Consider the following 16,374-nt stretch of genomic DNA (forward strand, 5'->3'; position numbering starts at 1 on the left):
AGCATCCTGTTCTGTTTTCTCCGCCTACCTAAGGGTTGGCCTATGAAATGGGCCTAGGCAGTTTCTTTATTAATAAGAAATCATTCCCACATCACACCCTTATCATGCTCTGCTCACGTTGTTTTTTTTTTCTCAAAATTATTCTAACCCCACGAAACAAGTTAGTAAGTATTCATTCCTGTTCTACTGTATACAGTGGCTATCTGACTTGTCGTTATTTGATAATGTAATCTACAAGAATATAAAGTGGACATTTAAATATAGAATTAATAATTGAGCTTAGCTGGTATATATATATATATATATATATATATATATATATACACACACACACAATAAGCATATGCATAAAGGATAGCATTAACATGTGATCTTAACAGGTTTTCCAAATAGATAACCTATGTTAATAACTGATTGATACATACACTGTCAGCAACTAGTAAGCAAAGACAGTGTTGCAAGTCCAATGATACTAATCATGTTATTATAATGATTTGGATGTTACATTTCTCCCTCAGCATCCCATCTGCTGAGGTTTTTACTCTCCAGTGCAGAAGGGTTAAAAGGTGACACTACAGGTGCTGGGGGCTCTGACCTCAGCAATTAATTCTTCTATTGGTAGATTCATAATCATACACTATTGCAGAAGGGTTGGAAACATTAGGACACGAGGCCAAATGGGAAGAAGCGGGTCACTGGAGGCATGCCCTGGAAAGATAACCTCACCACCAGCCTCTTCTCCACTCTCTGAGCATCCTTGTCAGCATGAAGTCCATCCCACCATGCAGTCTCTGCCAGGACAGTTTGCCTTGTCTTGTACCCAAAGCAAGAAAGCTACCTGACCACAGGCAGAAACCTCTTAGAACTGTGAACCAAATGAACCTTTCTTCCTTTAGGATTGATTTAGCCAAGTTTATTTTGAAGACTTATTTGTTTTTATTTTACGAGCATGAGTGTTCGCCTGTTTGTAGGTGTATGCACCCTCGTGCTTCCCGTACCGTGAGAGGCTAAAATTATCTGGAGGGCATCAGATTATCTGGAGCTAGAGTTACAGGTGTGCCCCATATGGGCACTGGGAACTCAACCCTGGTCCTCTTCAAGAGCAACAAGTGCTCTTAACTGCTGAGTCATCTCTCCAGCCCCAGATTTTGCCAAGGTTGTTTGCTACAGTGACAGGAAAACAATAGGCACGTGACTAAATGGGATTTTTTTCAAATGTGTAAGTCATTCACGCAAAAACCTGTACAGTATTGAAAGAATTATTATTTTGAATAAATCTACAGATGGTAAGACATAAAAATCATGAATCAGAACACTTGCTGTACATATTCCAATGCCACTAACAGGTCTACAGATTTCCTTTCCAGTCAAAATTCCAAAAGTAGTTTTGAGGAAATGAATAATCCTACTTAAATACTGTACAAAACATGCAAAGAAAAGCCACACAATTAGAAGGGAAATAATTAAGAGGGACATGCTACTAAATACTAACATAAGTCTGCATCCCATTAGGGCAATTATACCCACTAGAATATAATAGGCAGCCCCCCCCAACAACAAATATACATTTTCGTGTGTAACAACACAGAGAACAGTGGAGAAATGGAGTCTTTTAGTAAATGGCTAAGTCTACTTTGTAACATTGTAACAAAATTCAACATGCTTACTAAGTTATAAAGACATAAATCATTCCTTACAGTTCCATAAGTCAGGAAGCTCAATGTCAAGGTGTCAGCATCTAACACTGACTTCCTTGTGTCACAGCAAATGCTATAAATGCAAGAAAGCATGCGTGTAGGAGAGAGAAGCCAAGCAGGGCCTGCAGGCTGCCATAACGTGGTAGTTAGTTCTCACACAAGCTTGACACCCTCTGGAGTCATCTGCGATGGGAGTCTCAGGGAGAGACTCTCTAGTCTCGATAATATTTTCCTGTGGGCATGTATAACAGGGGTTATATTCGTTATATCAATCGGAGTGAGAAGGTCAGCCCACTGTGGGTGGCACCATACCCTAGGCAGGGGGTTCTGGCCTCTGTAAGACTGGACTCAGTGTTTCCGAACAGACATCCAGCGCACTCGGCATTGCGCATGCTCTCACGCCATGCAAAGCCGACAAACGGCGTCTAAAACACCCCTGCTCAAATTTAAGACTGGTGCTAAGAGTTGCAGCGGTGCTTTGAACAGGAAGTTTTCCATCCGTACAGAAACTAATGTTTAATTACAGAAAACAAAGGTTTTTCCAGCCACCATTCCACAGCATATAAGTATCATACTATCCTTGGATTGGCTTGTGTTAGACGTTACAAGTGCCTCGTATTTATTAGCATGTAAACTGTGTTCCTCTTTAACAAATGGTAAGATTATCTGTAGACCAAAGAATTGCATCCAAATAAATTTCTTTATGATTTGTCAGTAAAAGTTTGGTTTCTATACCCACTTTTATACACACAGGGCCAGACAGAATTTTGTCAGGGAGGGCTGGAGAGATGGCTCAGAGGTTAGGAGTGCTGGCTACTCTTGCAGAGGACCTGGGCTCAATTGCCAGCACCCACAGGGCAGTTCACAACTGTCTGTAACTCAAGTTCCAGGGGCTACATCATTCTCTTCTGGCCTCTGTAGTCACTACGCGCACACATGGTGCACAGACGGACAAGTAGGCAAAGCACCCATACACATTAAATAGAAGAGATAGATAGATAGATAGATAGATAGATAGATAGATAGATAGATAGATAGATAGATATAAAAACTTGTCAGGGAAAAAGAGGTTGTACCTGACTAACACTTAAGATTCCCTGCTGTAGAGCACTATAAATCCTGTTTAAGTTGACAAATAACTCAAATCTCAGGAGGAAAATAAAACACGTTATAGATAGTGCAGCCCAACTCAGGGGTGGCCAGCTGAGTGTCAAAGCTCCACGGAATGGTGAAGACAATTCCAAGAGGAAATTCAAGGTCACTCACATGCCCTCTATCCCATCTGGCTAACCAGAAATGGGAGGCAGTCAAGAACAAGAGAGGCCCCTCCTGTCAGAAAGAAAGCCTTTCTCTTTGACAGTTAAGCATGAGGAAGCTGCCCGCACTTTTGATTTTCCGAGGGATTGCATGTTTTAGCCACTAACCGTTTCACTGGTGTTGAAGGCTATCTAGCACTTAGCATGAGTTAAAAAGAAAGGGGCGGAGATGGGAGGCGGCAGAGAGGGTGGAAGGAATGCCCAGCCCTCCCTGACAAAATTCTGTGTGGCCCTGTGTGTATAAAAGTAGGTATAGAAACCAATGTACCTCGACGGGGCACAAGGCAGGCCAGATCCCTCCAAGGCATTTTAGACAGCACAACCTTGGATATCCATTATACTCCCACCCCCAAAGAAAGGCATAAAAATTAAACCAAGGAATTAATTAGAGTGCAAAGTCGATGAGGAGAAAATGGCTCATATTCTCCTCATTGATTTCCTATGCACAGAGTCCAACTTGACGGCTGGTGGACGTTGGCTGGGCCCCTTCTCATTTCTTTCTGCGCCGTTGGGCTCTCCTGCCAGGGTCTTTGCTGCTGGAGTCCTGCTCGTCTCTAATCACAGCTGTCAGCTACGGAAGGAACGAGCTTGACACCCTGACTCCAGAAATGAGGGCGCTCGTCCCCATGCCTACGCAGCCCCTTCCTTCATTAAGGCTGATTGACATAACGGATCGGGTGTACAGTCAGAGCTTTGTAAGAAAAACAAATGGCGATATGTAGATTCAAGTGGAAATCTCCTTGATCAGAAACCCGAGGAGGGAGGGGGGCAAAGAGCCAAGACTTTACACAATTCAACCAGAGTTGCTGCCAAGACCCACATTTTTATTCCTATAGAACAATACAATCAGCTGAAACAATACACGCGTCCACGTGCACAAGCATATGCGCGCACGTGCGCGCACAAACACACACACACCTCCGATTCACTCTTCTACTGTGTGATTGTTAGTTTTAATTGCCAATAGGACACGATGTAGAATCACTGAGGAAAAGTTTTAGTGCGGGATTGTCTGGATCAGGCCGGTTTGTGGAAATGTCTATGGGGGTTATCTTATGTTAATTGATGGGGAAAGACCCAGCCTAAATGTAGAGGCACTATTCCCTAAACTAAGTACTGAATTGTATAAGGACTAGAGAAAAAAAGGAATCCAACATAGGCATCCACTCATTCTCTCTCTCTCTCTCTCTCTCTCTCTCTCTCTCTCTCTCTCTCTCCTCCCTTCCTCTTTCTCATTCCCCTCTTTCTTCCTGTCTTTCTTTCTCTGCTGAGACTGGATCTAACTAGCTGCTTCAAGTCCCTGCCTTGACTCCCCCACAATGATGATTGCAACCTGGAATTGTAAGCTAAACCGGACCCTTTCTCCTAAGTTGCTCGTTGTCACGGTATTTTATCACAGCAACAGAAATAACACTAGACCATCCTACAACCCTTTCTTGATTGCCTCAGCTCTAGAATCAAATATTCAGTGATAAGTGGAACCAGTTAGTTCAGACATGAGCATCCTCACTGCATGCTACCATATCCATAGTGTATTATGGTTTCCCAAGTAGACAGTACTGTATCTCACGTGGGTATTATGATGCACCCACGCGGGTATCAGATACCTCGCCTAGGGAGGTAGAGTGGTTGGCTGCACTTGCCTGGTTCCAGGGACAAGTGGTTGCCACATCTCCAGAAACCATGGAAAGGGGGAGAAATCAGACCCACGCAAGACACAGGAGTTCCCTTCCCACAGCGACCCCATTGCCTTGAGATATATCTGGAAGGAATTCCCTCTGCCTGCCTTCTAGAACCTTTCGCTAGACTGGGAAGCAGCCTGCCAGAGGCAGTGAGGAAATCCCGCTTCTGAAACAGCCTGAAGGTTGCGCAAGCCTGAAGGTTGCGCAGGCGCAGCCCCACAGCTTTCTGGAAGCCACTTCCTGCCTGGTTTCCTAGCAACGGAGTAAGCGTTGTTGACAACCACAGAAACTGCAGCTCAGGCTTGAGAGTGGAGCTGTCCCACAGGCGCGATGGTAAATCTGGCTGGGTCCATGTCTGGAAGGGCAGGGGTGGGCGACACCCATGGGCACAGCTGTCTTGGGAGGGCTTCACTATTTACGGGATGACAGCTGGAAAGGGAGCTTATTGAGACAGGGGAGGAGCTGAGGTGAATCTAGGAGCCAGGGAAGTTTGCAAAGAACAGTAGAAACACTGGGACCAGGAGAAGAAGAGAAGGGGAAGGGAGGGGAGCAAGAGACAACAAGGGAAGAAAGGAAAATCAGGAGGGAGGGAGGGAGGGAGGGAGGGAGAGAGGGAGAAATAGAGGGGGAAGAAGGAGAAGGATGAGGAGGAGGGAAGAAGGAGGGGAAGGGGAGGGGGAGGAAAATAAGAATAAAAGAAGGAAGCAAAGGGAAGGAGAGAGAGGGAAGGGGGAAGGAGAAGGGGAAAGAGGTGGGGCAGTGGGGGGCTCTGGAAGTCAGAAGAGAAGCACCCTGGAGGAGAGGGAATGGTAAGGAGGAGCAAGGAGTGGAGAGGAGCAATGGAGGGAGGGGGAGGGGAGGGGAGTTGGTGGCTTTGGGGGAGCTGTAGACAATCTCCTAAAATGCTCAGAACGTTGGTAGTTTGGGGATCTTCTGAGCCAGAAGGAAGATCAAGAAATGCCAAGTTTCAGTGGTTCACCCCATGAAAAACAACTCCTTTTTCTTTCTTTTGTTCTTTCTTCCTTCTTTCCTTTTCTCCCTTCCCTCCCTCCCCTCCCTCCCTCCCTCCCTTCCCTTTCCTTCCTTCCTTTCTTCTTTCTTTCCTTCTTTCCTTCTTTCCTTCCTTCCTTCCTTCCTTCCTTCCTTCCTTCCTTCCTTTTGTCCAGGGCTGTGTATGGGACAAAACAAGTTCCCGGCACTATCATGTCCTTGATATAACTGTCGCTGGCCATGTCTTATTTTCACTTTCAGAGGACACCTCAGGCTCAGGACTCTCGTGACAGTGAAATATAAAAACACACTTTCTTCCCTGTTTTTACCATTGTTTCTATTTGTGAACAGGGAGGCAGCTTTTAACCTGTGGGAGCAACGAATAGTCTGCTCTACAGATGCAGTTCTTTAAGCTTTGGGCCATGATGTAATTTAAAGAACATGCTTATTAAGTATTCATAGTGGGGAAAGACATGCCATTTCCTCAAATTCAGAAAACCCCTGCTCTCTTGAGATTGGAAAGACTCATAAGTGTTCTCCCACATCTACACTGGGTGCAAAAGAAAACAGATTTCTGAATGAAATAACCTAACGTTCATTTGGGAGATGCTGGGGAAAAAAAATAATAGGACTAAATTCTCATCAAATGGTTTCCAGGCCAAGTGGGGCATGGGAGAACCTCTCTGCAGCCCCAGTGCTCAGGAGGCTGAGGTGGGAGAATTGCTTGAACTCGGGAGGCTGAGGTGGGAGAATTGCTTGAACTCGGGAGGCTGAGGTGGGAGAATTGCTGCAAATTCAAAACCAAACCTGAGCTACATAGTATGAAACTCTGCCTCAGAGGAAAAACCTCACAAGTGAATCTTTATGAGGTTAGAGAGATGGCTTGGTGGCTCAGAACACTAGATACTCTTGCAGAGGACCCAGGTTGAATCCCCAGGCAACACCCATACACATAAAATAATAAAATATATTTTACAAAGAAATGTCAAGACTCTCAATGTGCTGTTGAAAACAAAATGGCAGCACAGGGAACACAGTGGTTTATGGATAGTGAGCTCATAAAGGTGAACACAAAACATCTGTGGGGTCCCAGTCATTCACAGCTAAACACTCAGCTTAAACCAAGACACAAACCACTGTAGTCAAGAGACCCAGTATCCGGCAATATGCTACCCCCAGAGGACGCCCTTTGTAAGTAATCACCAGAATGAATCCCAAGTGGAGGTGTCAAAAGAAACTAAGGTGTCTCACCAAGGACAGCTTTTGGACACTCGGAGGATACAGTGTTGATCAGTAAATGCTCAAGGACTAAGACACACAAAAGAAGTTTTTGTAAGAACAGAAATGGGAGCTACTAAAAGATGAACCTATAGTAGCTTTCTGGGCAATATAAAAACAAGCAAAACAAGCACAGCTTTTCTAGCCAATGAGGACCCTTCTCTGTCTCTGTTGGGACTGAAGCCTGTCTGTCTAGGTTCTATGCAAGTGGAGGCTTCTTCCACAGTCCCCACGTGAGATGGAACAGCCAGCTCTAAGCCCCCCTCTTACACAGTCGAGCACATAGCGTCCAGTCCTCAGTTAAAGAACTAGGGGACTGGGTAACTTCCTAGTTGTTTTCTGTAGAGTTGATGTCACCACAGAGGCCCTTCTGGTTAATAGTGGCCCTCATCTCTTGCAGACAGAGGTGGAGGAAACCCTCAAGAGAATCCAGAGCCACAAAGGGGTCATTGGAACGATGGTGGTCAATGCAGAAGGTAACTTCTTGCCACAGACTGACTGAGCCTGACACACAGATGCTAACTGGGGACTCATGTATTGGGTCAAGAATGGAGACACTTACCTTAGAGTCTGAACTGAAACCATGTTTTGTCTGTCCCAGCCCTAGCAGTAATTCATCAGACACCTATTGATACTTAGTACATACCAATCATCCATCTAAGAGACTTTGCCTACAATGCCTACGTATTCCTAAGAAACACTACACGGTGTCTTCTTCAGAAACTCTGGTCATTCACATCCCTTCAGGAGGGCCAGCAAAGCTCTCTTATTGAAGAGAGGGAAAATTATGTGATTGGCAGTTTGTTTTCAGCTTAATGTTATAAAGGCTACAGGACAGAGCTTCAATATTCATTTAAAATTAAAATTTTCTTTTTATCATATTAGGTAAAAAAGTTTACAATTCATTTTTATTTATTTTAATAATGATTTTAATTTATTGTTTGGAAATCTTGTGCAGGTATCTTTCATATAAGTATATAATGCATCTTAGTCATCCCTTTCCTCCACTGCCCCCCAAGTCTCTCCAGGACCCTCGAACACAGAATCATTTCATCGCATTTCTGCAATAGTCTTGTAAATAGCAGGCGGGAAGGAATAATGCATTCCCAGCTAGGAAATGTGGACACTCGCCTGGGACTCACTGTCTCTGAGCCATCCACAACAAGACTCCGCATAGTGAACCTGCAAGGTGGCTCAGTGGGCAGAGGTGCTTGCGGGCAAGCCTGGAGATCTGAGGTCTATCACCAGCACCCACGTGGTGGAAAGAAATGAGTTACTCCAACAACTTGTCCTTTGGCTTCCACATATGCACAGGTGCAGGTGTGCCCACATACGCAAGTACCCAAAATTAGAAGATTCTGTATTGCATGTTTCCTGGCTCATGGCTCCATGTTCTGTCTCTTAAAGGTCCCTGCTTGCCCCACTGCTAATTCTGGCATTTGTAAAAGTGAGGGGTGCCAACGTTGCTCCAGAGAATTCTTCGAAATAAGAGTAGCCTCTTCTAATAATCTGCAGTGGGTACAACCATAGAATTGGCTGATCCACAGCTCGGGTGTTCTAGTGTAATCCATCAGTAAATGCTATTGTGCAATCACCAGCTAAAAGACTTGAAATTCTGAACTCTGGTTCCTTGTCATTAAGGATGGAACACAACCTGAGTTCCTGGTGGTTGCGGCAGCTAGATGAGAAGACTATCAAGGGTATAGTTTAATTGCCAACCGTTAACAGAATTCTAATTAAAGAATTTTTGAGAACTTTTATTTAGTTGAGATTTGCAGAGGTCACATTTGGTTTGTTGGATAAAATAAAAAAAAAATAACTCCGCCAAATGCATGTGGTGATAAATTCATTGAGCCTGGGGGATTGAGGAAGAAGGAGTTAGGATTGTCCATACAGGAAGTGAAAAGCTGGGCCGTCTATTTCCAGGAAGTGGTCAGCTCTTGGTGTGGCTCTGGTCAAACCGATTCTGCTTCCAAGGGTCTCCCACCCCAACTTGCACGAGCCGCCCGTGTGATTTAGCAGAGATGCCTTGCAAGTTTGCTTTGGCTGTGGCAACAAATGCCACATACATGCTCATTGTCTTTGAAGAACAGAAATAGGTGCTAGGGCGATGGCTCCCTCAGTGAATTGCTCGCTGAACAAGCATGAGGACCTGAGTTCGGATCCCCAGCACCCATGTGAAAAGGTAGACGCAACAGCTGTGCTCCTGGAACACCAGTATTTGGGAAAGAGGAGATAAGGGTATCCCCACAGCTCCCGGGCCAGGCAGCCCTAATGAATCAGTAAGTTCCAAGTTCTCTGAGAGACCCTGTTCCAGTAAAATAAAGTAAAACTAATGAGAAAGACTCCTAATGTCAGCATCTGACCTGCACATGCAGCCATGTACATGCACACACACACACACACACACACACACACACACACACACACGCACGCACTCATGCATGTGTGTGCCTATCCACCACACACACACAAAAATCAGTGAAAATTTGTTATATCTCTACCTAGAAGATTGAACTTGAAGCTAGCATGCCCCTGAGTCATGGTCTTTCTGAGCACTGTATGACTGGACCAGCTTCCTGACCTCTTACTAGTTTCTAGTGCTGGTCAACCATCAGTGTTGCTTAGCCTACAGACAGGTTTCCCTAGTCTATAACTATGATGGCCTACCCTAATTCAGTATGGCTTCATTTTTTTTCTCCTTTTTTTTTAAAAAAAAATATATTTGTTAAAAAAAAGAAAACAAACTATCTTTTTTAATTTTATGTACCAATCCCAATTTTCATTTCCTCTCCTCCTCCCATACCCTCCACCTTCCCCCCCCCCCCCCCCCCCCCCCCCCCCCCCCCCCCCCCCCGCGCGCCCCACTCCCATCCACTCCCCAGAAAGTGCCAGGCACATTGCTCCAAGGAAGGACCAAGGCCCTCCCCACTATATCCAGGTTGAGCAAGGTATGCATCCAAAGAGAATGGGTTCCAAAAAGTCAGTACAAGCAGCAGGGACAAATCCTGGTGCCACTGCCAGTGGCCCCGTGGTCTGCCCCAGCCAGTATGACTTCGTTTTAACTGATTGCATCTATGGGGAAGCTCTTTCCAAACAAGACTGTCTTCTGAAGTGTCAGTGGACTTAAGTTTGGGAGAACACTTCAACCCAGTGTAGGCACAGGCTCCCGTGGTGCCCAGGTCAATGCCTTAATCTAAAGCGCCCAGTCCTGGTGAGGCACATCAGATACAGGAAGGATACCACACCAAAGCGTGGTGGAAAAAAGATTTGGATCCAAGAACAAAAGGGAATGAAGCAACAGGAAGCCTTTTGGGATCCTTTAAACAGCCAGGTGCATATGCGTATTTCAAGTAAACACTGGGGGGCTGGGGATGTGGCTCAGTTGGTAGAGGATCTGCCTAACCTGCATAAGGCCTTGGGTTTTACTGAAGAAATAGGACTTGGTGGGAAAGGCCTATGATCCAAGAACTGGGGCAGTGAAGGAGTTCAAGGTCACCCTCAGTCAGTTTGAGGCCAATCTACGCTTTGTGGCACTCCATCCCCTCCCGCAAAAAAACCCCAAAACCAAATAAAGAGTGAGGAAGGAAAGGTTCAGATATCAGAGTGATTCTCCCCAAGTAGTGGAATTAGAAGTAAGGTTTTGGGGGAAAGTTTCTCTCAATTTCTTGATGAAAGCAACAAAAATGTTATTTTTAAATACCATCTGCTTTCCCCTAACTGCCACTAGAATAATACCAAGTCAGGAATCAAGGCATTTGTAAAGGTTGCGGAAACTTGATTTTTACCTGACTTCAAATTAACCTGTTCCCCAGCTTGCTTTTGTGGTCAGGTGGTTAATGACCAGAGCGTGTCAGGGCTGTTTCCTAATGGCGTACGGTATAAGCCATGTGACCTGAATGTAACAAAACAATCTTCACAGCCTTCTCAAGTGTGGCTGGAGGCACCCAGTTCAGCTTCAGGGCCTTCAGAAGTCCTGGGCATTTAGTACTAAAGGCAGGTCCCCAGGACACTACCGCCACTCCCTTGTTCTGCCAGTGGTTGTGGCCAACGGGACTCATAGACAATATTTTAACATTGTTATCAGCTTGCCTGGTCCACTTTCTTTATTCATGTCTAAGACACAGGTTTTCCATTCAAGACAAGAAAGAAGACGTGATTTCTGTGTCTGAGTGGCCTAGGTTTTGACGACAGTGGCTCCTTTATTCATTTTAGTTTCCCGTTTATAAGAGCACTCATCATAAGACCAATACGCAAACATCTACCTCCCAAGTACGCAAAGTTCTCATATAGTCTTTCATGGATAAGCCCAGTTGCTATAGGCTTTTGACTTTAAATATTCTTGACACGTCCAATAATTCATCATTTGAATATCATTAGATTTTATCAGTCATTCAGCCAGTTGGCTCCTTTGCTTCTGAAATACAATCGACCCGCCAAAGCACAAATGCGCAGCTGCAGATGGCAAGCTGAAATAATGACTCCCAGCTTCTCGGGATGACAGGCAGTCATATTCCAGAGCACTGCCATAAATCCAACAATATCAAATTTTAAAATGTTCATATGTTTTGTTCAGGGAGCTCGGTTTTGGAAACGTCTCCTACCCAAACAAATAAATGTGCAATGATAGGTTATGCAGCCTTGTTGATGGAAGTCATAGATTGAGAACAGTCTAAATGCCCATCAGGAGGTAAGCTACATACTACCAAGCAGACATTCGATTGCCTGTTAAATCGTTGAGCCTTATGGGTCCTACCAAAAATTTCCTGAAGGTATTAAATGAAAATATTAGGGTATTTCTAAATAGTCTATTTCTAAAATAGAAACTATACACACAAATACATATTCTTGAAGAATGGTGGGGAATTGCTTGTCATTATCTGAAAAACTAGGATACAAAGCAGTAGTCAGTATTTCCTAATTGTTCACACAGTCAGGTACATGAATACGCTCAAATATGAGAAAGACAGAGGGCGAGGTGAAGGATATAGCCCAACTGGAAGAGGGCTCACTTCACAAACGTGAGGCTATGAATTCTGATCCCCAAGTAGCACAGGAAAAAAATGGGGGAAGGAAGGAAGGGAGGAAAGAAGGAAGGAAAGAAGGAAGGGGAGGGGAGGACTAGCCTAGGCATAGATTATAGCAATCACATGAGTGATCAATCAAGGCGATTCTCAACCACCTTTAGTGTATTCCTACATGGGACTGGAGGAAACTAGGACCTATGACTGCTTCTCAGACAGGAGGTGGCTGAGGCTGGAGAGATGACTCAGTCAGTAAAGAGCTCACCCTGAAAGCACAAGGACCTGAGTTCTATTCCCAGTGGGTGAGGTGGTGGCCACTTATAATCTCAGCACCAGAGATGCAGACAGGGGATTGCTGGGTTCACTAGCCAGCTGCAGCTGATAGATCTTAACTGGCGAGTTCCAGGCCAGCAAAATACTCTGTCCCACAGGAGATACACAACATCCCTGAGGATGACACCTGACACCTGTGGTTGGTCTTTGCCCTACGTGTGCACGCAGACACACACACACACACACACACACACGCACGCATGCGCACACACACGCACACACACACACACACACATGCACGCACGCACACACACACACATACACACACACGCACGCACACGCGCGCACACACACCAAAGCAAGTGACTGAACTTTATGCCACATACTGAAATCATTTTTGGCTTTGTTTCCATGAAAGAGCTGGCCTCAAACTCACAGCCATTTTCCTGTCTGGGTCTCTAAAGCACTGGTGTTAAAGGCATCCACTCGCACACCCAGCCTAAAAATTACTTCTTAATAAATTCGCTATAACTGGTACAAAGCAAGAACTCACTAAATACTTCCCGACTGGTTGTTTTGGTTGGTCTGGGGAACCAGGGGCGGGGAGCAAAACCCAGGGCCTTGCATTTGTTGCGCAAGCACTTTGTCATCGAGCTAAATCCCCAACCCTGACCTCTTGGTTGTCTGTTTTCAAGTGTCTGAGAGTGAAAACATCCTGCTTCCACAGTTTGCATGTGTTCTTCAGAGAGCTGGCCTCTTTTATTTATTGGCCTGGATTATGGACAGACAGCTTCAGCAGCCCAAGCCTTGTCATCTACACTTTGAAGAATTTATTCTGGTTCTATTTCTTATCCTGACACTGAGCAATTCAGACGTCAGTGGTTGTCAGTGTTTAAGATATGAAACAAAACTGTCTGTCCAAAATCTTCTCTAGAAGTTGGGTGCCTGCTACCCCACTGCTTCCCGCTGGCTGCAGATCCATGATTTGTGACTTCTCGGCTATGAAAGACAACAGATTTCCCTTGGGAAGAAAGTGGCCAAGACATAATATTATGGAAATGAATGGTTTTCCATGATACCTCATCTACAGAATAGGTCATGCTGTGAATACTGGACAACCTTTTGTTACTGTTCTGGAGACAGTGTTATCGCCAAAAGGAAGTTTTGTTGGTTTCAAAGTCAAAACTGACAGTGTCCCAGAGTCATGAAGACTTAATAAAATTCTAAGATAGTAATCATTTGACGCTGCAAAATGATCCTTTTTGGCGTTAGTTTCTGGAGCTCTGCTTTGTGAAGGAAAACCCAAGAGAGGCTTTGGACTTTTGTTGACTGGCCTTTTTACAGATGCTTAAGAGATTTGACAGCAATCCCGGACAGACTCCTGTTATGTGTTCCCCTGAAGTGAGGGCACACTTTGAAATGTTTATTCCTGTCTTGCAGTTCCCAATATAAAGGTTATCTCTGATCAGATATAATGGGGATGGAGCACCTAACTTGGTGCCTGCCACATAATGCACACTGGGTGCTGGGTGGCCCAACTGGGGCTCCGTAGCTTTGAACTGAATTGACTCAGACTTGCAAATTTGTCTGGCTAGAATTTTTTAATTAAATCAGTAGATTTAATCTGTTTTAATCTCATATAATACACCAACAGAGTGAACAAGAGGCCAAATTTAATAATGCTCCAGTAGAAAATAAACACAAGCCAGGGACACTCACCCAGAAAAGTCAGGCTCCTTGTTACCATAATTTTCTAACCTAAAATTTGCTTGCAAAGCACTGTGGGAAGAGTTAGAAATTTGCAGTGCTCCTGCTGAATAGACTCCCTGGCTTAAGTAATGCTGGCCCTTTGTATCTCTTGTTCCAGGGAAGCAGACAAAAATGCCACATTATAAACCACATATTTCATAAGTGGTATGCCTTGATAATGCATATATATGCAATTAGAATTAAATCATATATATACACATGATTAAGATTAAAACAATCAATTAACAGCTTCCAGATGATTTATGCACAAAATATTCACAACACATTCACTGTTAAAAATGTAAGCTACCAAATGAACAAATAATATATTGATCCCATTACAACAAATCCATAAAATAAAAGCATGCAGTAATGGGAATAACATTATTAGCAAGGGAAGCTCGTGGGTTCTGACTTCAATGCTGAGAAAGCCACAGTCAAACTTGTAAACAGCTCTTGACTCATCTCTATTTAAAACTCTAAATGGAGACAAAAAGGTGGTAAAACAAACAGACAGCTAAAATTGGTGCCAGCTAGTAAGTAATACCCCCCCCCACCCAATCAGCTTTTCTCCATCTGTAAGGATAAGTGATCTCTAGTAGATTTTACAATGTACGCATCTCCCTTACAATTCGGAGAAACGTAACTCCAAGTTACATCTCATCACAGGCATTCCAATCCGAACTACCCTGGACAACTCGACAACGGTCCAGTACGCGGGGCTTCTCCATCAGCTGACCATGAAGGCCAAGAGCACGGTCCGGGACATTGACCCTCAGAACGATCTGACTTTCCTCAGGATCAGATCGAAGAAACATGAAATCATGGTAGCCCCAGGTAACTGGACAGGCCGTTTCATACTTCAAATGCTTTTCCACTTTACTGGTTAAGCCTTGCTTCGAAGACTGAGGGATTATCAAGTCTTGGCGAGGGTACAGATTGCAATATGCAAGGGGAGGCAGCAAGCTCTTTCATTACGAAAACAAAGATGTTCCGTTCTGAAGAGCCAAACTCAAATATTGTATGAAATTAGCAAATAATTTAGTCGTTGCCCAAGCTGAATTTTACCAATTTACGCTTCCTATTTATCAAAATAACCAGTGTGTGGATTAGGACATCACTGGAGACGGGCTTGGGGAATCCCCACTCCCATCCGGCTTTCAGTTGGCCCTGATTCCTGAGGGTGATTGGAAAACGCTCTCTTAGCTGCCTGCTCTGGCCCCCTCAGCTGCCATGCCTCAACTGTCATTATGGCCTCTCCTTTAGTTTTTATCTTTTTAAGCGTGTGTGTGCACGCACGTGCACGTGTGCATGCGTGTTATTTAAAAACAGGTCCATAAATGGCAGAATAGCACACAGACTCTCAGAATAGTGGCAGAAGTGACCCATCTGGGAATAAAGTAAGAGGTGCGTCCTAGGCGAGTTGCGTGTTGCCTCCCTGTGAGGTGCGTGTCACCAGCTGGTCAACTGGGAGACATGGCCACAGAGTGACTTCCTTGAAGGAATTACGTTCACTGAGTTTCTGAGTTATTGTGTTATGGTCATAAACCTAGCGTCTAGCACAGGAGCACATCAGACAAGTAGATAAAGCTTTATCTACTGCTGCACACAAATACCACTTGTAGGATATTTATTCAAATTAGCCATGCCGGGAACAGCAAATAAGTGAAATTATTAATGCAGGACCAAGTCTATGTGCTCTCAACTTTTCCAGTGCGCCATGGTAATTCTGATGTGCAGCCATTGTCCCCACGATGTCCTTGTGGTGTTCGGAAGAGAGCAGGCTAGCTGAAGTGTTCATGGGTTAGATGCAAATTAACTTGATTCATGTCTCTCCCTAGATAAGGAGTATCTTCTGATTGTCATCCAGAACCCCTGTGAGTAGACCTGCTGCGGCCCACCCAGTCTTCGTGACGACACCTGGAAGCCCTTCACTCCTCCAGCCCGTAAAATTGACCCTGAGTCTGGAGACATGCTCTCCTGTTTTGAAAATGAAACACTCTACACGTCTCCCTTAGTCCCTTTTGACCATACTGTGGTCTTTTGCTTTTGCTGTATAATAAACAATTTCTGTCATCTATGAATCTGCTTTTAAATAACACACACACACACACACACACACACACTCAAGGAGAATCCATAGGGACAGTGGAGGCATGGCAGCTGAGGGGGGACAACAGGCAGCGGAGAGGGTGGTTTTCATCCACACCCAGAAAGCAGAGTGAACCCGAAAACAAGACGAGGCTAGACATCTCCCAAGCTCACCTCCAGTGCCATACTTCTCCCAACAAGGCTCCACATCCTAAAGGTTCCCCAAACCTCCCCAGACCTCCCCAAAGGGCGCCACCAACAGGGACCACCTCAG

General features: G+C 44.7%; 1 protein-coding gene across 1 annotated transcript; it reads left to right on the top strand.

The window, feature by feature from the left end:
* The first annotated feature begins 4,947 nt into the window (after positions 1-4,947).
* Dynlrb2 (dynein light chain roadblock-type 2) lies at positions 4,948-16,093 on the top strand. The gene is made up of 4 exons (XM_005345724.2): positions 4,948-5,028; positions 7,364-7,439; positions 14,679-14,846; positions 15,851-16,093. Exons 1-4 carry the CDS (start codon positions 5,026-5,028, stop codon positions 15,892-15,894), a joined length of 291 nt encoding a protein of 96 aa, XP_005345781.1. The 5' UTR covers positions 4,948-5,025; the 3' UTR covers positions 15,895-16,093.
* The last annotated feature ends 281 nt before the right edge of the window (positions 16,094-16,374 follow it).

This window comes from Microtus ochrogaster, chromosome 4, assembly GCF_000317375.1.
Source record: "Microtus ochrogaster isolate Prairie Vole_2 chromosome 4, MicOch1.0, whole genome shotgun sequence".
Lineage (NCBI taxonomy): Eukaryota > Metazoa > Chordata > Mammalia > Rodentia > Cricetidae > Microtus > Microtus ochrogaster.